The sequence below is a fragment of the Chelmon rostratus genome, chromosome 1 (genome assembly GCF_017976325.1).
Source record: "Chelmon rostratus isolate fCheRos1 chromosome 1, fCheRos1.pri, whole genome shotgun sequence".
In the NCBI taxonomy this organism is placed as follows: Eukaryota; Metazoa; Chordata; class Actinopteri; order Chaetodontiformes; family Chaetodontidae; genus Chelmon; species Chelmon rostratus.
The window spans coordinates 26,569,615-26,593,060 of record NC_055658.1 but is presented as its reverse complement, the minus strand read 5'-3'; the positions used below and the strand labels follow the sequence as shown (position 1 = coordinate 26,593,060).

General features: G+C 41.1%; 1 protein-coding gene across 1 annotated transcript; it reads left to right on the top strand.

Moving 5' to 3' along the window:
- The first annotated feature begins 105 nt into the window (after window positions 1-105).
- Window positions 106-22,230, top strand: ttc17 (tetratricopeptide repeat domain 17). The gene is made up of 25 exons (XM_041962852.1): window positions 106-284; window positions 925-1,014; window positions 1,287-1,456; window positions 1,676-1,787; window positions 3,165-3,296; window positions 3,674-3,783; window positions 3,892-4,039; window positions 4,249-4,388; window positions 5,018-5,178; window positions 5,682-5,794; window positions 5,983-6,135; window positions 6,678-6,793; window positions 8,392-8,545; window positions 8,720-8,791; window positions 10,572-10,796; window positions 12,118-12,337; window positions 17,765-17,884; window positions 18,248-18,537; window positions 18,675-18,825; window positions 18,951-19,071; window positions 19,483-19,642; window positions 19,983-20,066; window positions 20,585-20,704; window positions 20,826-20,969; window positions 21,135-22,230. Exons 1-25 carry the CDS (start codon window positions 114-116, stop codon window positions 21,264-21,266), a joined length of 3,609 nt encoding a protein of 1,202 aa, XP_041818786.1. The 5' UTR covers window positions 106-113; the 3' UTR covers window positions 21,267-22,230.
- Window positions 22,231-23,446: the final 1,216 nt, after the last annotated feature.

Below are 23,446 nucleotides of genomic sequence, written 5' to 3'. Positions count from 1 at the left end.
TTTTTCAAACGTCATCAAAAAGATCTGTTGAGTTGTTGCCTGGTGCGGCCACGAGCGCCGCCGCCTGGCCGGAGGCTGGTAACAGTTGCCACAGAGCAAATTGAGGCAGAAAAATGGCGGACCTCAGGAAGATCTGTCCTGAGTCTTTGCCCTGTCGTGTCAACTGTTCACGAAAACCGTCATTTCAGGGGAAGCTTTTCATCCTTCTTTGCATACTTATAGTGGACTCCGGAGGAGCTACGACCCATTGGGTTGTCACAGAAGATGGAAAAATTCAACAACAAGTATGACAGTTAACGTTAGCTCATTTACCTGCTAACGCTTACGTTAGGTGGCTAGCTTGTATAGCTATATTTGTTAGCTTTAATGGTAACGTTTTGGTCCGTGGTTTGTTAACGTCAGTTTAGCTGTCTGTTTCAACAGACAGCTAAAATGAAACTCGTTTCGACAGCTTCTTCAACGTTACATGCAGCAATAAAGTAACATTAAAATTTGTTTTGTTTGGCTAAATCGCTTAGCTAACACTAGCTAAACCTACCTTAAAACTGACGTTATCGTTAGGTGTTTGAGGTCAAGCTGACCAAAGTATTTCAGGCCCATGTCAACGTCTGCATTGGAAAGCGCTTATTTATATGCCAGAGATAACGTTTACCTTGATTGCTGCTAATTGCCGGCAAACTGCTACATTCATTTAGAGAGAAAGACCGTGTTTATGTTTATGTGAAAAGCTTTGGGGCTCTAAAAGGCCGAGTTCGCACATCTTAATTTAGAGTTGAATAGACACTTTCTAAAATGACTCAGTTTAACTTTAACATACTCTTATTCCCTCAGATTAATCCGCTGGTTGAATCATTTTTCGCACTCAGCGGGACTGATGTGAATATGTTCACTGCACGTCAGCCCTTATTGCACTGTTTGTTTCAGGTTCACTCACCTTTGAATCTGAAGCATCCACATGACGTTGTGATCTTCATGAGGCAAGATGCTCGTATAAACTACCTCAAGAAGCTGGAGGTGTGTGGCTTTCACTTTGTCAGTGTCATGTGCAACTATGTTGTCAACATACGTTTATTTTTGGGCTCTCACTCTGGTTAATCTCTCTAACAGTAGGGTTTGTTGCCTTTAGACTGATTCTATGCAGGAAAGAAGTACCAGTATATGATTTATGTTTAGCAGAAATACCTTCTATTACTACTTTAATCATCGCTTAGAGTTCCTTGTTCTGTCGTCAATCCATTTCTCGTGCTTACTAGTCCGACTGTTTGTCTTTGATTACTGCTGAGCAGAAGCAGCTAGTGGCACAGAAGATTCATATTGAGGAGAATGAGGACAGAGACACAGGACTGGAGCAGAGACACTACAAAGAGGATCCAGACTGTGTCATGGCTAAGGTACCGCTGGGAGACCTGGACCTGTATGATGGCACTTATATCTCCTTGGAAAGCAAGGACATCAGGTAAGACCTCCTCAGTAAAACACTTGTACTTGTACTAACTCTTCCAATGTCTACAGTGTTCTTGTAAGGTGGTTAGGGCATCATTTAAATGCGATATAGCTAAGTCATGGAGGTATGGTTTGACAAGATTTGTCACCTTTAAACATGTCTGTTGTCTCTTTATGATTATAATGAAATTGTCTTGTGGTCTCTCATGATTTTTCTCCTCCTCTCCTCTAGCCCTGAAGACTTTGTGGATTCCCGGTCAGCTATGCCCCCAGACCTAGAAAAGCCTGACTGTGCAAAAGTGTTTGAACTACCTTATAGTATCCATGCTTTCCAGCATCTCAGGGTGAGTTGATCCCAAAATTGTCTACAGTCTCTGGTAACTCTGTGTATAAAAGTACTCTCCACTCTTGAATTTGTTCATTTGAAACTCATTAGCCACATGTGCTTAGGATAACAGTAAACACGATTTCACACGATTGCATTTGAAGAATGAGCATCCTTGCATTTGATGGGAATGTATTTAACTTTTAGTTTGACTGAGCTAGCATGCTTTTTTTTGCAGCAACACTCTGTTTACAGTTTCACTGAAAAAACATTTAAGTAATGTAAGAACAGGCACATACAGAAGAGAATAATGTGTAACCACAGTATGGGTTCACAGGTAAAGTAGTAATAGGCAGATATGGGATGATTATCAATAATGGTCTTGAAGTACAGCTTTAAATGTTTAAATTGGTTGGTAGCTTTGCAGATTTTTCCTAGTGATGCAAAAGCAGTTTTATGTAGATCAATTCTGGTATAGGGTAACTGCAGCATCAGACACTCACTAGAACGAGTTAAGCATGGACCAGAATTCAAGAGCACCAAAGATGAGCTATAAGATGACAAAGAAATTTTCTGACAAATAAATACGGACAAAGGAGCCCAGCCAACCTTGTTGAATAAAATGCGGTGATGAGTATTGTAATTATCTTCACAATGACACTAAAATCATAATGAGTACAATCTGAAGGCCCAGAGTGGAGTCAGCTGAATTTCAGTAAATTACATCTCAGTAATCCAGAATTGATTAAAAAAAATTGCTTCAATAATTGTCCTCTAATAGCTCAGAGGGAAGCTCGCTCTGTTTCTTTATAAAAAAACAAGCTTGTGTTGCTGTTTATCAGCAAGGTTGTTAGTGTGGTATTTAAAGGTACATTTTTCAGTGGAGGAGGTATCAAGACATTTATATTCTGTGACCCTTGTAGCAATAAATATTGTGCTTGTGGAGATATGCAAATCACTGTAATCTGTGTATCTGGATCTCGAGAACAACTTGATTTTATCTTCAGGTTGCATTCACGTCCAAGAACTGTTGTATAAATGAGGTCTTTGGGTAAAGATTAAAGGGCTGTGGTGTATTTGTGGGCAGGTACCAATAGATAAAGTTAATATTTTGCTACGGTGGATCACGCTACCATATTTCATTCTGTCATCCATTTATTTTCTTTACTTGCTTCATTGGGTAGGAGTCCAGTGTATGTTCACCAGCACATCATGTTTGTTTGTACATAGTTGAAGAGGCATTTAAGCTGTGTGGCTTGGAAATTTGTTTGCTGTTTATCTAGTTGTAAGACACTTTAGAAATTCAGTTAGCCCTGCAGTAGACATAGAGCCTTTGTGTTGGCTGATCATGTGCTAAAATTCCAAGTAATTGACTCTTCCCTTCTGTCCGTTCTAGGGTGTGCAGGAGAGGGCAAACTTGACCTCCCCACTGCTTTCTAAGGAGGATCCCATTTTTAGTTCATTGTCTCATAAGCTGGGCCGCAGTGTTGATGAAGTGGGCCATCGCATCCATCAAGGGTTACTAAGGGTAAGGTCTGCCTGTACAACTTGCCTCGCTAAAGTGTATAAATATTCAAGACCATTGTTTATCTCTTTGCAGATATTGGACATATATATAATTTATACAGTCGTATATACATATGTATTTATCTGACCTCCTGTCAGTCAACATCAGACAATCTGTCTAGTTTTGAAAGTAGTTTCATGACACCAAGACAATAGTATTGTTGTCAATACAAGCCCTTCAGAGTATCTGCAAGTCCGCCCAATCATGTGTGTGCTTAAGATCTATTGTAAAATTCACTAAAATGATGTTTGGAAAAAAACTGGAGTCCTCACAGTTAGCAGTTAGTCCTATGGAGGAACTGGAAAAAAGTGTATACGTGTTAATGATGTGTGTTCTAGAACTCATCATCCTGGGTGCTGTACAACATGGCTTCATTTTACTGGCGTATGAAGAATGAGCCTCAGAGGGCGGTGGACTGTGTGGTGCGTGCTCTGCATTTCTCTCCAAGGTACTGTCAGGCCTTTCGGACGGCCACTGCATAAGTATGCTGTTTATTGTATGAGACTGCTCACAGGTGTTCACAATCTCACACTGCGTGTGTGTGTTGCACTTGTAGGCAGCAGAAGGATGTCGCCCTGGTCAACATGGCCAACATCCTGCACCGCGCCCATTTCTCAGCAGATGCTGCTATTCTTGCCCACGCTGCCCTGGACCTTACCTCAGATCTGTTCACTAGCCACTACACCTTAGGCAACATCTACGCTGTAAGTCAAAGTGAAACCATTCCTCTGCAGTAGAGACTTGTTTATTTAAACCATAGACTTACCATCTGGTTAACCATTTACTATGGCATCAGCTGTTTGGTCAACAACACTACATCTATTGCTTCTGTTTAGTTTACATGAGATAAATTAGTTTGTGACCTTTGCTATATCCATAGTGTGTTTGTCTTCTTCTATTGCTGTCTAAACAGATGCTTGGGGAATACAACCACTCAGTGCTGTGTTATGAGCAGGCGTTGCAGGCCCAGCCAGGCTTCGAGCAGGCCCTGAGGAGGAAACATGCTGTGCTCTGTCAGCAAAAGCTGGAGCAGCGCCTGGAAGCTCAGCACAGGTAGGCAAGAAATCATACATACACAGTCTAAGTCCTTTGGTTGTTTCCACGGAGTAACTAAATACTGTAAACAGAATCAAATAATTCCAGAGAGGTAAAGCATTGACTATGATATCAAGATATTTCCAAACATGTCCCATTGCATGAAACTGCGAGCTGCCAACAGTAACAAACAAACAACAAATCAGTTACTATACCACACATTTGATCCTGGTTTAGGTTGTCTGAGAAGGCATTCCAGTATTTATTTATTTTTCTCTTTTCCTTTTCAAAGTTCAATTGACCAAGGATTGGTTGGTCTAGGATTTTATGAAAATGGGCAGTGGATTGCAAGGAAAATGTAAGAGTATCATTAACTACATGCTGGGTACTGACTACTGACTACTATAAAACCAAAATACTTTTTCTTGTAGGAAAATTTTCCTTGCACTTCCACCCCTCTGAGAGGCAATCAGTATGTATGTAACAGAAAGTTGCCCAGAGCTGGCAGAGAGTCAGTGTTTGCAGATGCCAAGGCTGTAACACGGGTCTTGCGGTTGTAGGATGATCATGTAATAGGCTATGCTTCCCTGCCTTGCATTTCTGCCAATTGTGCTGTTTTTCCTTTCCTTATTTTACTGTATTGCTAGATCCCTGCAGAGGACACTGAATGAGCTGAAGGAGTACCAGAAGCAGCATGACCACTACCTTCACCAGCAGGAGGCACTGGACAAATACAAGCTGCTGCAGGAAGAGCAGATCCTGCGCAACATTATCCATGAGACCCAGATGGCCAAGGAAGCCCAACTTGGTAAGATGCCATGCACATAGAGGGGAAAACACTTGTAACAATTCTGGGGTGTGCAAGGCATGTATTACTTGTTGGATTTTGTATACAGTATATTATATTCTTAACTTAAGAAAAGCTAGTTGTTTTGGCCGGTCAAGAAAGAATATGTCAATTTGCATTGACTGTGATTTAGCATATTCAATGTTAGATGAATGCAGATGTTATTTATGAAAAAGTAAGTGAGTTGATCGGGTAGGTGCTGTGCAATAAGGTGATATATATGGGTAATGCTTTGACATTATCTTCATAGAACAGATTTAGCAATGCTGTGGAATAAAGATAATTGTGATTGTATGGAACTAAATGAGGCATGAGAAAGCAAGCTTACTGTGTGAGTTGTATGAAAAGATGCATTGTCACTTAATGTAAGCTTTGATCTTCATGCACATTGCTAAAAACTTATACCTTGACTTGGTAGAAAATGTTGAACCGCACCTGAGTATTGTGTATCATATGTGCTCCAGGGAACCATCAGATGTGTCGACTGGGTCAGCAGCAGCGCAGCCTCTACTGCCCCTTTGACCTGCCTGTGCGCTATCACCGTGGCGATCTGTTTGAACATGTCCACTATGTCCAAGTGAGTCTTTTGAGATATTAAACTGTACTTAAAGAATAAGGAGATGGGTGATTATAAGCCCAGGTTTGTTCCTTCATTAAGAATTTAAGGGGAGGCCACACAAATTTAATCAACGGAATCAGAGGGGGGCACATCACCAGTGAGGTTTTCTGTTTCTCAGTGCTTTCGTTTTCTGTCTTTGTTTATAGTTTGGGGAAGAGGTGTCAGTTGCATCCAGTGTGGCGCTTGTGTCGGAGCGCAGCTCAAACCAGACGGCAGCCAGCCCCCAGCTCCATCCCTCTGTGTCTGGAGACCAAGACCCTGCTGCTGCCCTCTGGGGCGGCCATCAAGATTACACGCAGGCAAGACAGAAACTGCATTTGTAATTTGTTTATGTTTATGTTTGAATCCAGTTTTTCGCAGGTCAGCTCAGTGACTGTAGAGTACGCTGTCAAATTAAAACCAAAAGGACAAATGATACCTCTGCAATGTTTATGCACACTTAACTAAATTCAGACACCACAATGGAAGAAAAAATGAATAACTGTAGCATTACATTTTGCCTTGCATGTGAATATGAGGACAGTCAAAAAAGATTCCTGGAGGGAATATACTGAGTCTGCAATATTTGTCTTACCTGAATTATCTAGATAATTTAATGGACAAATAAAAACATATCTGTTCAGGATGCCATGTTGTCATTAGTATAGTAGGGCTATTGTAAAATGTGTTTGATGTTACTTTTGATGTCAGTAGTAGATAGAAGGTAGTGTTTTGTAAAAAGGGTAGGTGCAGTAAACTGAAGCTTTAGCCTACACCTTTTTTGTCTGTTTCAATTTTGATAACATGAATATTCAACCATGCAGTTGTTGGAGAATGAGAGCAAAATGTGTTTTTGCTTTAGGACATACAGAGAACGTTGTGGCCTCAGAGGAGTGACTGTGCCCACGAGTATCCCACTGTTCCCCCTGCTCACCTGCTGCCGACCTACTACCTTTCACCTGAAACACAGGGCCTCAGGTCAGTACTCACTCCTGGATGAGAGGATTTTTTTAAGGAGACGCTTCAAGCTATCAATTTTAGGAAAGCAATGGAGGATGATAAACTAGACCCTTATTTTATAAAGCTCTGTGCCCCTTTCGTTGCTGAACAAATGACATACCTGTTTAATCCATCTATTACTACTAAAGCAGTCCCACAGGTCTGGAAATCTGCACATCCAGTCCCAGGGTGGTGGTAAAAATTATCTTAATAACTACTGGCCAGTTTCCAAACTGTTCTACCTTGCTATCGTCCTGGAGTCATTAGTTAATAATCAGCTCCGATCATTCCTCTCAGCAATTCTTTGTTACGCCAAGCTGATGGTTTTACATGCTATTTTATCTGCTGTTGACAAGAAGAAAGGCACTGCCCTTTTTGTAGATATAACACATGCATTTGATATTGTTGGATCATCCTGTGCTCCTACAAAGGCTAGGTGGTATTGGTTTTTAACTCTGAAGTCTATAAATGGTTTTAGGACTACCTGTGTCATTTACAGCAATGTGTGATTTCAGGAAATGATGCTTCTGTATTTTTGCCACTGTCGAAAGGAGTCCCACAAGGTTCAATACTGGGTCCCGTCTCGTTCACAATTTATAGTCATAATATTACATCCTCTATAACAAATTGTAAGGCCCGCCTTTATGTATTTGCTAACACTGAACACTCAGCCAATGAAATCCCACAGATCTGTGACACATTGCAAGATGCCCTTCTTAATTTGAAATTAGTCCGGAATGCAAACAAGACTAAATATTTGCTGTTGTCTGCAGCCAGGGACATTGTGGACAATGGTTTGCATATTACCACTTTGAATGAACACAGTACTGAGAGAGGCTCAGACTATAAATATCTTTGTACCCGGCTGGATCGAAAAGTTACATTTAAATTTCACATTGATACACTTGTCATGAGACTTTGACAAGAATTTTGATGTTTGTGTAGAAACAGAGCTGATTTTCATGTGCTCAGTGTGAAGTGGATAATTGAGGCTGTCTTCTTGTCCATCTTGGATTATGGTGATGTTATCTATAGACACGCCTCTGCCTCCACTCTTAAACCCAGAGATTCAGTTTGTCACTCCACCCTAAGATTCATTACTGGTGACAGTTATTCTATTCATCATTGCATCTTGTATGAAAACGGTGCCCTTAATGCCATCATACATCACTTCCTGATAAAATTGAACCTATAGTAATTTTTTTGACTCGAATGCTCATAGTCCCACATGCATATAGTAAATCTGACAAACTTGTGTGTGTACGTGTGTGTTTGTGTGTATGTGTGTGTGTTCTAATTGTACTGTTGACATTGGGAGAATGAAAATGAGGGTATGCCTTCAATGATTTGTCAAGATTAGAATAAAGGTTACATTTAGTGAGTATATAGTAGCTGTACAGCTATGTTCCACATGAGTTTGAAGTTCCTCAGAAAGATCTTCATAACTGCAGCACACATCAAAGCAACGATTGAAGCTAAGTGAGAAAAGATTAAGCTTATGCCTCCAGAGTTATATGTTGAAACTTACCACATACAAATGACTTTTGAGTGAAATATGTCTAATTATGTATGTTCAGCCCACTGGCAACTCTCCTCTATGGGAGCAGCAGTCCTCAGACGGTAGCTCTGCCAGACTGTGGTCCTATCCCCCAACCATATCCAGCCCTCCTGCCTGCCTCACTAGACTGGCCTCTGGAAGAAAAGGAGTTGCCAGACCCTTCTGCCTCCCAGGTATATTTCTGCCTGTTTGCTTATATACATGTTTGTGTGTGATTTGAATAGGAAAATAATGGATTGATATCATGTGCAGTATGTTACAAAACTGCCATGCGCTGTATGTGTGAGTGTCTGTGTTATAGAAACTGCAGAAGAAAATCTAATCATCAATAATATGTGTGATTACAGATACTGCAGTCACGCAGTGGAGGATGGACACTGGAGCAAGTTGGCTCCAGAATAGCTCAAGCTATGAAACAAGTAAGAGGGCTCCTCACTCTGGTTGTTGCAGCAAAAATGATATAGTACACTACCAAGTGTAAAAGTGCTTCAGAGTCTAAATCTGCAGAGAGTGACATAAAACATGCTTCCTTTCTTTGGTTGAGTGGATGCAAATTTATCTTTTAGTAGGATGTTCCGATCAAGTATTTTTTGGCCCAGATCCTGATCCGAGTCCTTTAATATCAGTATCTCTGATACCGAATCCAACCTGATGTTGATCAAATATGTATCTGACAAATTGAAATTACAGTTGTAGCTACTAAATCTGCCACACCTTATTTTTCATGAGCTACCTTACTGTTGGCTCTGGTTCATAACTAGAAAAGTTCATTATCTTAAATTGTAGTCAAGTCAGTTTTATTTTTGTTCACTACGTTTCATACAAAGGTAAACTCAATGTGCTTTACAGTTAAAAGCAATTTAACAAGTGAGATAGAAAACACATATAAATACACTGCATATATGGAATAACCTTTCAGCCACCCATATAATACACCCACACATTTAAAAAATAGTTTAGTGGAACCTCTATCCTGTCCCTACTACGACATTCACACATAAATTACAGGTGCACACAGAGGTGCAAAGGCTGAGAAATGTTTTAAGGCTGCTTCCAAAAGGAGATATAGTTACAGCAGATCTCAGATCATCAGGTAGTTTGTTCTAGAGAACAGCACCATAGTGACGAAATTCACCTTCACCTGATTTAGCTTTGATTCGAGGCACTTTCTGGAGACTGACGGGGCTATAGCCAGTGAGCAAGTCACAAGTATATTTAGGAGCCATACCATTATGGGCTTTGGAAACAAGCAATGATAATTTGAAATCAATTTTACACTGTACTGGCAGCTAGTGGAGTGTTTTCAGTACAGGTCTAATATGTTGTACTTTCCAACTCCCAGTTAGCACTGCAGCATTTTGGATGAGCTGTGGTTTACATATTGTCTTTATATATACTATAATACTAAGGAAAGTTTAAGTGTGTCTCCTGAAATTGATGTGAATCAATCAGCTAGAGAAGTATTTGTCACACTGTTGGAGTTGTTGGGCCCACAGAAGTACTTGGTGTTACAGAGTGATGCTTCTTTTAATGTTACCCCATAAACAATCTTTGGCAGAGTACAGACACCAGCTTGCAGAGAGCACACAAACCCGACAGCATCCAAATTTTGTTTTGGCCTGCCATCAATTTACACATGGAATTAACATTAATTAGCGAAAGCTGATATGACCTGCCACCAGCAGCATTTGTCATTTTAACGTGACAGTCAGGGCTGGCTAAAAATGAGAAGCTGCGTCCTGAATGTTTTTTTACTCAGCTCTTTGCTAATGAGAAGGAGAGAGGAGAGAGACATGAGATTTGTTACCGTCAGAGCTTGTCAACTTTTGCCAACCCAGGTGTAACAACAGGGTGAGTTGCAGGCGCAAATAAAATAATGTTTCGTATTCACACACTCCAGTTTTTTACTTGCACATGGAGTGAAATGCTCGCAACGTAGAGCCCGGCTAAAGAGGTGCAACTCATTGATCAGCTTTTCTTTAGATAATACAGATCCATTAAAATATGCCGGGATCGGCCCAGATACTGATACTTAGGAAAGGCTCTGGGTGTCTCTACCCTTTAGTGAGGCAATGCTCATACACTCAAACTACAGTTATGGTGTTAAGGAAAAGTCTTTGTCACATCTCTGATTAGTTCATGAATCACTGTAACTGTTGTTTTCAGCGCTAACAGAATTTATTTTATATATATATATAGGCCACTGTTCCCCGCTGGCAGGTCCTCAATGAAGCAGCCCTATTCTGGCGGGCTAAAGGTAATGGCAGCCATGCCCTGCAGTGCCTGCGTCAAGTGTTGATCTCAGTCCCGCCTTCCCACCGTCACTTGTCCCTCGCCAACGCTGCTAACCTGCTGCTACACCACGGCTTGACCGCCCACGCACAAACACTGCTGGAGCAAGCATTGACTGTCAATGCGTCGGAGGTATAGACACATTGGTACATAACTGGGTTTTGCCTTCTAGGAGTTGCATGCATACACTTATTTACCTTTATTCTACAGTTTTGCCCATTATATTAGGTATATTTGTTTGTTTACAAAAACAAGCAACTCTTTCAGATATTCACTCAGAGATCCACTTTCAAGTTGGAGTAAGTAAGAGGTCAAATCCAACAGGAATTTGAGGGCTGAAATGAATACTGTGGTAAGGGGGAAGGAGGCATTATTGGCTTGAAACAGAACTGGTAACAGATAATTGCATTTGTGTTGAAGAGTGCAAGTTTATCTTTGCCTTTATATGATGTGTTTGAAACAAACTGTATTTTGTCCAGTAGCGTTGCCAGCTATACTGGTTGGCACAAAAGATACCCTGCCCTTTATACCAATTGAGTAACCTTTGAATGCCATGTCATGACTGATCATTGCTGACTAAGTTCATCTTTTCATGCTCAGACACTGTACCACTTGGTTATTGGAGGCATCCAGCAATGTAATGTCACAAAGCACTCATCATGTCAACGTGGTTTCAAGAACATGTATATGAATGTACTTCTCTAGAATTTCAACCCAAAAGAGAACCTTGGCAAGATTTGAAACATGGGTGTGAGGCTGGTATAAACGGAAATCAATGGGGAGCATTTCCAACATGTTTAATCAAGCCTCGAAAACAAACTTAAAAAGTTAAAAAAGGGGTGTACCCAATAAAATGATCTTAAATGCATGTTGACGATATACCAAGCCAGAAAGCACAGGTAGAACTTACAGTATGTAAGAACTGGACCTGATAAAGTGCAGTAGGGAATAGCAATATATAAATATGTAATTCAACTCAATTGCCACCAACTGTAAAAGTGTTGTTGTACATGCAGTTCTAGGAAAAAACACATGTACCTTGTTTTGACCCTTTACCTTTGTAGGATGTACACAAAGCAAGTCATCACAAATTTGCCTCAAGCGGCTTTACAGCCTATACAGCATATGGCACCATCCATATACTCTCAATTCAGATAAGGAAAACTTCCCCCCCATTAAACCCCTTTAACATAGAAAAAAGGAGCGAAAACCTCAGAAAGTGCAATAGAGGAGAATCCCTCTACCAGGAAGGAGACTTGCAATAGATGTTGTGTGTACAGAAAAGACCAACATACTAAAATTACAGTGTGGACAATCAGGATGCCCTATTGATTGATTGATTGATGGATAGAAAGATATGTTAGAAACATAGCCGCTAAAGCTAAGTTTCACTTTTCATGTATGTTATCCATTAGCTAATGTTCCCCTGTTCTGTTTTGCTTTCCTCCCTCAGCCCCACACCCTGTTCAGCCTGGTGAGCGTGCAGTTGGCCCAGGGCAATGTGACAGGTGCTCTGGCCTTGTTCCGCCACATCCTGGAGACGGCCCTTTCCTCCGCTTCCTCCTTCTCTTCCCTTGCTGGCTGCGAACAGTGTCGCAGCAGCCTACCTTTGCTGCGTTGCCTGCAGTTCTACCCCTTCCTTTACAATCTTTCACAGCGACAGCCCTGCTCACGTAAGTGAATCAAACACACCTCTCTAAAGTGTAATGGATTTTTACTAGAATTTGAATCCTTAAAATGGCACATTCCCATATTTTCTTGTAGCAGGAAATTAAACTTTACTGTGGTGAAGTTTAGGAATTTGGATACACCTGAAGTTTTTTTTCCAAATCTGAGCTGTAGCATAAAGATAATGGATGAACATGCAGACACCAGAAATCCTTTCCTTAATTTCATAAAGGAGAGCAACAGATTCATACTTTATATTGTGAGTAGTTTACTGATAGCATACCGCATTCTCTGCTTCATTTGGAAACTTATTTAGACGATTAGGGGTTGTGGCCACCTGGGTTCAGGCTAACCTATTATTATGTCCCTAATTTTTCATTTTTATTTGTGTGATTACTAAAAATTAGGGATGCACGATAACTGTTTTTTAAAACCGATACCGATAACCGATAACTTTCAGCTCCTAAAGGCCGATACCGATAACACACACATATACCTAACATCATGACATCAATACCACGAACAAAACCAAAAACAGTTTTGACTCTTTAAATGAAGAGATATTTATTTTTCCAATGAAAAACTATTGGTAAGCTTCTCAAACATGTTCTTAAAGCTATCAAACAAACCTATTTGATATCTCACATCAATTTAAATAAGGTGCATTACTTACTGATATAAAAAATAAAGGCCCCTTGAAATGATGCAAATAAATGCATGATTACAAACTGAAAAAGTGTATTCCAGAAGTTTACAAAAAATAAATATACATAGAAAATTAATGCACTGGCACAAGTTAGATTCAAACATTTCTATTTAAACAAACTGAAAAAGTGCATTCCTCAATGACAACAAAAATAATGCACAGTGCATATTGTGCTGACAGAAGTTAGAAGACGGCACTCTTAAATACTCAATTCTGATTGGTCAATCGCGTGTTCCTAACAGTCAGACTAAAGAGGCAATTCATTAATGTACCAAGCTCAATAACACATCGCCAGCTGATTTGAGTGGCATAATATGGAGCATTTTCCGTACATTATTTTTAATTTGTTTGGAGAGGACCAAACACTTGGCTGGAGAATGATGTCCCCAGCAAAAAAGATGAGAAAAGTAAAGAACAACGCTGGACCGACAGGAGGAGCGATATTAAGACACAAAAGACTTGAGGATGCAGAGATTGACCAGATTGAAACCGACAGACACGAAAAAAACACCAAGAGAAACACAGCATGGACGATCGGTCTGCTAAAAGACTGCTGAGTGGAGACAAAACTGGAGACAGTTTTTTTAATGTCTGACGCTGAAAGCAGAAATAAGATGATGCAGGACTTTTATCCATCAGTCCGAAAAAATAGCGGTAAACCAAACTCTGTCTCCAGCTACGTCTCTCTCAGGTCTGGGATATCCCGCCACTTCTCCACATTTGACATGATTTCACTGAATATCTGTAAAGAAATAAGTTTTCCTGCTTGCCGGCCTGCGCACAGTGAGAGGCGGTTGCTGCGCAACGTACGTGTTTACTTTCAGAGCCGCTGCGCAGTGAGAGCGGTGACAGGCAAGAGTAGACTCATTTTAAATCAATAAAATATGTTTTAATCACTATTTTGTGTCACACTATTGAATGCTTTAGTAGTAAGCCGTGTTCTAAGCGGGATAACGTATAGTGAGCAGTTTCCTATGGAGAAGCGTCGTGTTGGGCTTCTATGTCATCCTGAAGGAAGATACATGATCCCTTACTTAGACTTATCTATGTAAACAAACTGAAGAAGGGCAGTCCATAGTAAGTCAAGCACCATCATGTCCATGATTAAATCTTCAATAACCTTAGCCTGACATCATACTGAAAGCCTCGCCGTCGCGTAAGTCCCGGTGGCTTCTTTGCGGCTGCCTTGCTAACGTTAGCGTCTTTAGCAGGCCGGCCGTCCATTTGTTACAAATAACCAGCGAACAATCTTCTTCGGAAACTTTGAAGAAGTCTGAACTCTGTTTTCATAAGCACACTGTGCCGCATGCTGCATTCAATGTGTAACGTACATTCCCCCGTTCCCTTGTTTGCCAGTCGTTCTTTTGGCCTATTTAAGTTCATGTTTCTATTTTTTGTGTGTAACATGTGAAAAAATACTGCGAATGTTAATTCAAGTCAGCAACTAGCAAAATTATGACCGAGTTAACGAGTTGTTTTCTGGCGTGAGGGGGTATTCTTGATTTTTTCCCAGTGAGAAAGAGTTTTTCTGATTATGCCAACGTCACTTGAACGCAGCATTCACTGCAGGCCATTCGGGTCTCATAGTGGGAGCGAGGCACTGCCGTGCTGACAAAAACATATAAGTAATCGGGGCTATTCGTGATGATATCGGACTTATCGGAATGACGTCATAATTTCTTGTTATCGGCCCGATAATTATCATGCATCCCCAGAAAACGATGATTTTAATATCTCAGAATGATATAATTAGAAATGACCATCACAGTGACATCAAACTGTGACATCACACACTGTGACATCACACACTGTGACATCACACACGGTGACATCACACACTGACATCACACACTGACATCACACTGTGACATCACACACTGACATCACACTGTGACAGCTGGCCAAAACAACAACAAACGGCTGCGCGTCCATGAGTAAACGGCAACTGGTGGTGTTCTTGTGGACAATGTTCATCGATGACAACAGAGGAGGAATGCCTCTGTTGCTCAGAGTGGGACTTGCGGCCAGGAGATATGCGTTTGTTGTTGTTTGGCCAGCTGTTCCTCTCTCTGCCTCCGCATCCTCCTTTCAATGAGTTCCTCGTCCGTGTTCTCCGGCTCAAAACGGTAAGGACGTCCATCGCAAACAAAGTCATCGTCCACCACCTCAGAGTCGGAAAAATATTCATCCATTTTGTGAAAAATAGCAGTCGCAAACTACAGCTAAACTAGCCGACCGCTGCAGAGTTACGTGTTTACTTTCAGAGCCGCTGCGCAGTGAGAGCGGTGACAGGCAAGAGTAGACTCATTTTAAATCAATAAAATATGTTTTAATCACTATTTTGTGTCACACTATTGAATGCTTTAGTAATAAGCCGTGTTCTAAGCGGGATAATGTATAGTGAGCAGTTTCCTATGGAGAAGCGTCGCGTCGGGCTTCTATTTCATCCTGAAGGAAGATACATGATCCCTTACTTAGACTTATCTATGTAAACAAACTGAAGAAGGGCAGTCCATAGTAAGTCAAGCACCATCACGTCCATGATTAAATCTTCAATAACCTTAGCCCATGGGTCATCTTTGGCAAATTTCTTGGACTTTTCGAAAGCCTCGCCGACGCGTAAGTCCCGGTGGCTTCTTTGCGGCTGGCTTGCTAACGTTAGCGTCTTTAGCAGGCCGGCCGTCCTCATACACTTTCCAAACTCCGTCAAAGCGGTGGTTATGTTTCAGGTGACTGATCGGGTATTAAAGCTTGTGCCATTTCTCGCTCCTAGTGGAACTCGCTTGGAACATTTGTTACGAATAACCAGCGAACAATCTTCTTCGGAAACTTTGAAGAAGTCTGAACTCTGTTTTCATAAGCACGCTGTGCCGCATGCTGCATTCAAGGTGTAATGTACATTCCCCCGTTCCCTCGTTTGCCAGTTGTTCTTTCAGCCTTTCAGCGAGGCACTGCCGTGCTGACAAAAACACATATGTTATCGGGGCTGTTCGTCATGATATCGGACTTATCGGAATGACATCATAATTTCCTGTTATCGGCCCGATAACTATCGGCCCAATAATTATCGTGCATCCCTCCTAAAAATTATTAATAATGTTCAGTGACGGGATGTTTGTATGCCTTGTGTGTTTTGTAAAACATTTAATTAAGGCTTACAAATAGCCAAAGGGTGCTGCGGGCCCAGACAGGTTTTGCACTTTTTAACCTTAAACTCAGAAACCCCCCTTGTTGTCCCTTGAAGCTGCAAGAGTAGCTGTGAGAAACAAGTAGTTTGTTGCGCTTCTGATCCGAATAGAGACTGCACCACCTTCTTTATTCATATCGGTGGGAGTGAAGAGAAAAGTGCTTTGAAGTGGAGAAATTTTGCCACTCAATAATTTAGGCTGCAGAAAATAGCTGATGCTATATTTAGACCGGTCTATATTTTACTCTCCAAAGCTAAATATTGCTCCCATAAAGCACACTGAGTACATGAGGTCACAGAAGCACTTATAAAACACACACCCACCTTAAGTTAGGTCGAAAAGGTTGAACAATACACAAATTTTCTCATGTTAAATTCCATGCTGGCTACAGTTCCTCTGACATGTGATCCTGTTTGGGGTAGTGCTACAGTCAAGCAAATGGTAATAATTTGGGCTCTCTTTCTTTTTAATTGTTGTGGAAAAACAATGTATACTACATAGGTTTAGAATATTGGTTTTTAGCTGCACTTGAGAAATAGCTTCACAACCCAACATCATGATAATGGCAATCACTGTAGACTTGCTAACAAACAATGGAGAAACATACCAGTGCAACAAAGAGAGTACAGAGTTGCAACAGTAACAGCATTCGTACAATACTGCTGTGTTAGGTGGTATAATCCATGGCAGAGTATATTCTCATCATTGTTATCTTAACGGCCTTGTGCACTTTATCTCAGCGAGTCAACATTTGCTTATTGTAAAAGCCATGTCCACCCTGAAACAAATGTTGCAGCATATGGGAAAAAAAAAATGCTGTGAGCTAGCCTTTCATTGTGTCCCTTGCACCTCTACAGCTGGTTTCATGGGTATCTTTTGGCTCCACCAAGATTGTGACATGCAGTAATGCAGTGCACAGATCTAATGTCTTCCCAGCAATAGTGGGAGTTTCCAAGTTGAAAAAGCAAAACTCTGCCAGAGTAAACTGAGACAGTGAATGGAGTCAGCAGAGTGTAGATAGAGAGAGAAGCTGAAAGACTGATTTGTTTGTTCCAAAAAAACAAACACAGTTGCTGTGTCTCGAAATATAAACTGCATCACTTTCTGTTCAGAGGAGAACGGTTCCCAGGGAAGAGCTAGTGCAGACGCTTTCATCAACTGGCTTTGCTTTGAGCCACTATATCGGTCAGTTAGATAAAAACTCAAAGGTTATTATCTTAATTCAAAGTAAATAACCAAATTTAGTCACTTGTCTGTACAAACATTGATATTATTTAATAATATTTAAGAGTGGGAAATTTTCTCAGAATATTCATTTTATTCAAAAAATACTGATATCTGCAAATATACAGAAACAGTGCTTGATAATACATTTGAAATTTGTGTTTCTCACGTGCTGCATGTCTTTTCAACAAAGACTAATAATCAATTTGATTGTGACTACATTTGTTTCAGTGCAGGCTGTTCACATTGCAGGACTACTGTCACAGTACGATTTGGAAAATAAGTGTACCTAAACTTGACTTGTGTTGATCCAGAGGGTGTTCCTTGCGTGGCTGAGGACGACCTCGGTATACAGCTGGAAGAATGGGAGGGCAGCGAAGAGAAGCAGGATGCACCGGCCATTTCTGCCATTGAGGACTCCTTGCTCTTTGAGAGTAAGAATGTGATTTTGTGACACCTTCAGTGGCCCCATGAAACAGTCAGAAAAAACTTTCCAGTGGACTGTAAAGGAGAGTGTTTAGTCCACAGGTGTCTAGGTGTCTCAGTTCAGTGCTGTTCCTTATATGGCACAAATTTACACTGCATCTAACATGAACATACAAGAATTTAAAATAATGCCTTATTTTGTCCTTTGTACAAGTGGACTGATTTCAGTGATTGCAAGCATGATCGCTTTTTGATGTATGGACATCTCTGAGTCCTGGTGTGAAGTTTGAGTTTGCTAAATGCTCCTGGAGCTCAACACCACTCCAACTCTCTCATTTCTCTTGTGTTCACACCTGCCCCCCCCCCTTCAGAGGTCATTTTGGACAGTAATGGGTCAGGTGAGGCAGCTGGACAGCAGCGGGACTCTGCCTCAGGAACGGCTAAAATGGCCACCCCATTTGGAGGTGGAGGACTGGAAGGGGAGGAGGAGTGGCAGCTGAAGGAGGATCTGATGGGAGCTTTTGAGGGAGCACTGGATGTTGGAGGCAAACGAGGGGACCTGCGAGGGATCCGGGTGCTGAAGAATGACCGCGTCATGGGTGCCCGTGCTGGTGGCGGGCCCTGCTTCGGAAACTGTGAGGATGATGACGGAGCTGAGTGGGTAAGTGTACCTGCTCGTCCTTTCATAACAATACATTATGTTTGACTTATAGTCGACAAACTCTGTGACTGGGGTGGGACTGAAGTGTGTACAGCTGAACTGAATTAGTAGCTTTAGTAGCTTTTATTTTTCATCAGATCACCTTCCAGGTAAAGCGGGTCAGGAAGACTAAGGTGGATGGGACAGACAGTGTTGCTAGCTCTGATGACAGCAACGGGGAGCCGCTGCCTGGAGGACACTCTGTCTTGGAGATAAGTGGGCCAACTATCCCATCACCTGGCCCTTCAGGTATCACATACACCTGTAGTTTTTTTTTTTTTGCTTACACCAGCATGAACACAGAAAAATAGGATGGAGGTGCTGCACTTCACCCAGCTGAGAGAGGCGTCTGGGGTTTTTGTGTTTTGGGGCAGGTCGCTGGAGGGACTACACAAGTCTTGGCTGGCCAGGGCCAGAGGAGTGCCAGCGGACAAGAAGGGTCGACCTCACCACTGTAGCGAGCACCTGGTTGGCTGTTTCTGCAAAGAACATTGAGTAAGACTCTCACTGTCCCAATCATGGACACATTTTTATCTTTTGTTATATTATTAAGTCAATTCAAGACAAACAGTTTTACAAAGGATTCATGTTTTGTATTACTATACCTCTGTGACTTAAGCTGGCACTGAAACTTTGACCATGTGCACACTGTTTTGGGAGTGACAGCTCTAATGTGTTATCTTTTTTGCTTACGGTACAACTGGAAAAACTCATATGTTTGAAAAAATAATATTGAAAACTTTTAATCCTCTTAAGATACCTTGGAAATGTATGGAGTGTTTTTATCAACTCCCTGTTGAGTGTTTAGAAATAGCAAACATGAACAGGAAGACAAAGGAAGAAGAAAGCATAATAAAATAGTCTTTTATGTTAATGTTATATTTTGCCTTCACTGTCTCTTTTCAGTATCACAGAGCACATAGACTTTGCCACTCCTCTCCAGGAGCCAGCTGCTGAACCTTTATGCAACGCCAACCTAGCTGCCAGTATGCACACCCTCGACCACCTGGCAGGGGTGGCCAATCGTGCTGCCATCCACTACACTGGAGAGAGTCAACTGCGTGAGGTAGGCTGAGGCAGAAGTCATAGATCACAACCGTTAACATACATACTTTTCTGTTTCTGCACCCAAACATTAGGGGAGCATAAAAACATCAATCAACAGATTCACAGACAAGCTGGTTATTGATCAGAACTAATGTGAAAATACTGTACGTACTAACATTCTCATCCAAATCAAGCATGTCCCGACGGGTCAGTCCTGACATACTGAAACTCTTGAGTGGGAGATCATTGTTAAACTCTGTAGAAATAATGATATAACTGACAGACTCTTACTCAGTAATCAGCACAGCACCGCTTTTCAACAAATAATCTCACATGTCTCTTCTTGTCTTTACCCCCAGGTCCTGCAGAATCTCGGCAAAGATAAGTTCTCCCCTCAGTCCTTTGAGCAGGTGGGCACTCGCATCGCTAAAGTCCTGGAGAAGGTAAGAGCTCTCACATCCTCCGAGTAAGAGACAAACTCCAGTATTAAAATAAATGTCTGGACAATTTTGAATATCACCTGAACGTACAACAGCAAAGTCTGTTGTAAAATCTTTGTACTAAAACTCAGTTTGTCTAACTCTAGAGTTTGTGAGTATAGGTATTTCAGAATATCAAATAATCACAATCATTACAGGCAGGGATTTTCCCACTGAGGAAACCAGAAAATTGCCAAGAAAGTCAAACATTCAAACTTTTAAATGTCTCTTTAGCAGAGAGAGATGCTGTTGTCACACTTGTGCCTTAGAATATGTTTGCCATGGATTTTTGGAAGTATGAAGATGCAGCTAGCATGTTATTTTAGCACATTAGCTTGTTGCAAGTCTGCAGGAAAAAATATCAATTATTTTTTTGAAAGTGCCATTTTTGTGCATAATTTATTAGCTGTGACACTTCGCTGAGGAAAACGTTTAGATTTTAGTTGTGCATTTATTCCAGTCTCTCATTCCTGAAACCGCAGAATCAGACGTCATGGGTGTTATCCAGCATGGCTGCATTGTACTGGAGGGTGAAAGGTCAAGGCAAGAGAGCCATCGACTGCCTGCGACAGGCCCTCAACTACGCCCCCCATCACATGAAGGCAAGTTAGACGTCAGCTATTCCCAGCAGTTGACCCACCTGCTACTTCTTTTGAATAAAGGATTGTTTTAAATATCAAAAAATATATTTTCTTTTTTCCTTCGTCATAATTTGTGAACCAGGATGTGCCCCTCATCAGCCTGGCAAACATCTTCCAGAACGCTCGACTATGGGAGGACGCTCTCACGGTCGCCCGCATGGCAGTAGAAATCGCCCCACACTTTGTCGTGAACCACTTTACCCTCGCCAACGTCTATATAACAATGGTAATGACGCCAATGAAATTCTCTGCTTCTGTTTTTGTTTTGTTTCCTTGCAGTGATGACATACTGCTCCTCAGGTTTGACCAGCGCTGCAACAGAAAGTCATCCACCAGTGATGCAGGTCATGTGTCCTTACGGTGACGCGGTCATTGTGTTTCTTGCCTACAGGAGGAGTTTGAGAAGGCTATGCGCTGGTACGAGTCTACTTTGAAGCTGCAGCCTGAGTTCGCCCCCGCCAAAGACCGACTAAGAACCATTCAGTGTTACCTGCTCACCAAGAGGGACCGCCGTCAGCCCTAAACCACTGAACCAGTTGGATCCCAGGAGTACCCGGCAATCATGCACACACCAGATAAACAACGCTCAGACAGACACATGCGCACTCACGCAGACACACACTCATCTGAAGACCGGAGAACTTGCAAGAAAACCTGAATGTGTTTAAAGATGAGCTATCAAAATTCATATCCAGTAGAGTCTGGCTTCTTTTTCACTTTTTCTCTGAGATCGAAGCCTTCAAACAGTTAGGTTCGAAACGCCACAGAGAACAGCTGTAGATAATTTTGACCCCCCACTTATCTGTCAAATGCAGGACCTCTTGTTATCTAACAATCAAGAAGTTATGAAACTCTTTTTTTCTAGGTATGCTTGACTTGCAAAAATGGAAGGGGGACAAAATAGAATAAGGCTCTCAAGTTCCACTTAATTCTGCAATATTTTGATTTTAATTTGTGCTAATTGGAGGAGTAGCTCACATTGTCATTCTTAAAGACATTTTAGTATTTTGGTATGAGGAGGTGGCATTTAGAAGGTTCTCAAGGGTCATGATGACATACTACAACCTGGAGGTGGCGCCATATTTTACAGTAGTTTAATTGGAAATTTCAAGTGAACAGGGTGTTAAACAGTATTTAAGTCTTTTGCTTAAATGGTAAGAAATGGGCCTCTAAACTCTGAGTTTAAAAGAGTTTGAATTAAACTATATATGGCCTCACTAATTCTGCTTCATAAAATGAATGGGAAATCTCAGTTTTTGCACTTTTCTTTCTGTATCATTCCTATTTATATGGGACCTACAAACTGTTTGATTTTGCTCCAAGGTAATTTAAATACAAAAGAGAGAAACTGAAATATGCTATTATTATTTGCTTCTTAACTTATGGACATCATAAGGCAGAAAAAGGATTTGCCATTGACCATCTATTAAAAAAAACTTTTAAAGTGGAATCTGTATTAAATGTACAGTATTAAAGGCAGTGTGTGGATTTCAGCTGTTCATTTCTCTGCGTCAGTTCTTTGATCTCTTTGGGAAATAAGACAAAAAAGGTGTTTTGACTCCTTGAGGCTTAAATTAAACAGAAACTGCAGCATTTCACATTACATGATTAAAAACTGCTGTCATAAACATGACTGCATCGAAACCAGCCTCATGGTGGCACTGTCTCACCTTTTTAGGCACACTTCTTTATCTACAATCTTTTCTTGTAATGATCTCATTATTTTACATCCACAAATCGGATCATTTTAAAGACTGGATTCACCTTTAACTTATGCATACCTGACATGGAAACTTAATTAACTGCAGAGTCGAACTGGAGAATGACAGTCTTACCACTTAACATCATAAAAACTCCAACTGTGTTCCAATGGGATATTTATGTTATATTAAAAAGCATCAGAATATACTGAACACTTCATGAGGAATTTAACTTACTGTGTGTATTTCTGGTTTAATCATACCTGTTCTTGTTTCACTTACACCTTGATGTCCATGTGAAATGCAGTCTCATAAGTCACATTCTGGGGTTCAGGGATGTGAAGTGAAATTCAGTTGATCTTGAATTTAAATGATCAGACGAGTGCGTTGAAATCTTTGAAACGAGTCAGGTTTGATTATCGCTCTCTGTCACATTACAGTTGTGTTCGCACAGCTGTGGCCTTTATGGATCAGTTTAGCGACTGATGAGCATCTTCGGTCCAACAATGTTTGCACTCAGCCTGAATAATGCTATTTATGAAGATGCATAAATCAAAGTAATTCCCAATTGTTTTAACGAGTACATTTTCTACTTTGTGCTATTCACCAATTACTTTACACTGTAGTAACGAATCAACCTTGAGCCAGTTTTAGCTCCTACACTGCACAGGAAGTGATGCGTATTGTGTTGGTAGACACAGATTTTAAAGACTTGGTTATGACTGAGGTGGAGCCTGTAGGTTGTGAGTCTTACTGATTACTGATGCTGACAGCTTCATTAAAGACACCATCTTCATGGATCAATCCAGAAAGGTAAATGTAAATTTAAACTTCAATATAGACATCACTAACCTGATCTATACCATATTTGGGAAACCTGAAGAGTTTGGCGGGTGTGAAATTCCCTTTTGGAACAATTTGCGTCAACTCGCAACAGATGAGCAGATGTACTTTCTAGTGGTTCTGATGAGTGTCAGAGATGTGAATGATCCATTCTCATATT

Coding starts and splice junctions, on each gene's coding strand:
- ttc17 (XM_041962852.1), top strand. CDS start 114: ATGGCGGACCTCAGGAAGATCTGTCCTGAGTCTTTGCCCTGTCGTGTC. Junction 5,795..5,982: donor AACATGTCCACTATGTCCAA/GTGAGTCTTTTG, acceptor CTTTGTTTATAG/TTTGGGGAAGAGGTGTCAGT. Junction 19,072..19,482: donor GTTTCTGCAAAGAACATTGA/GTAAGACTCTCA, acceptor GTCTCTTTTCAG/TATCACAGAGCACATAGACT.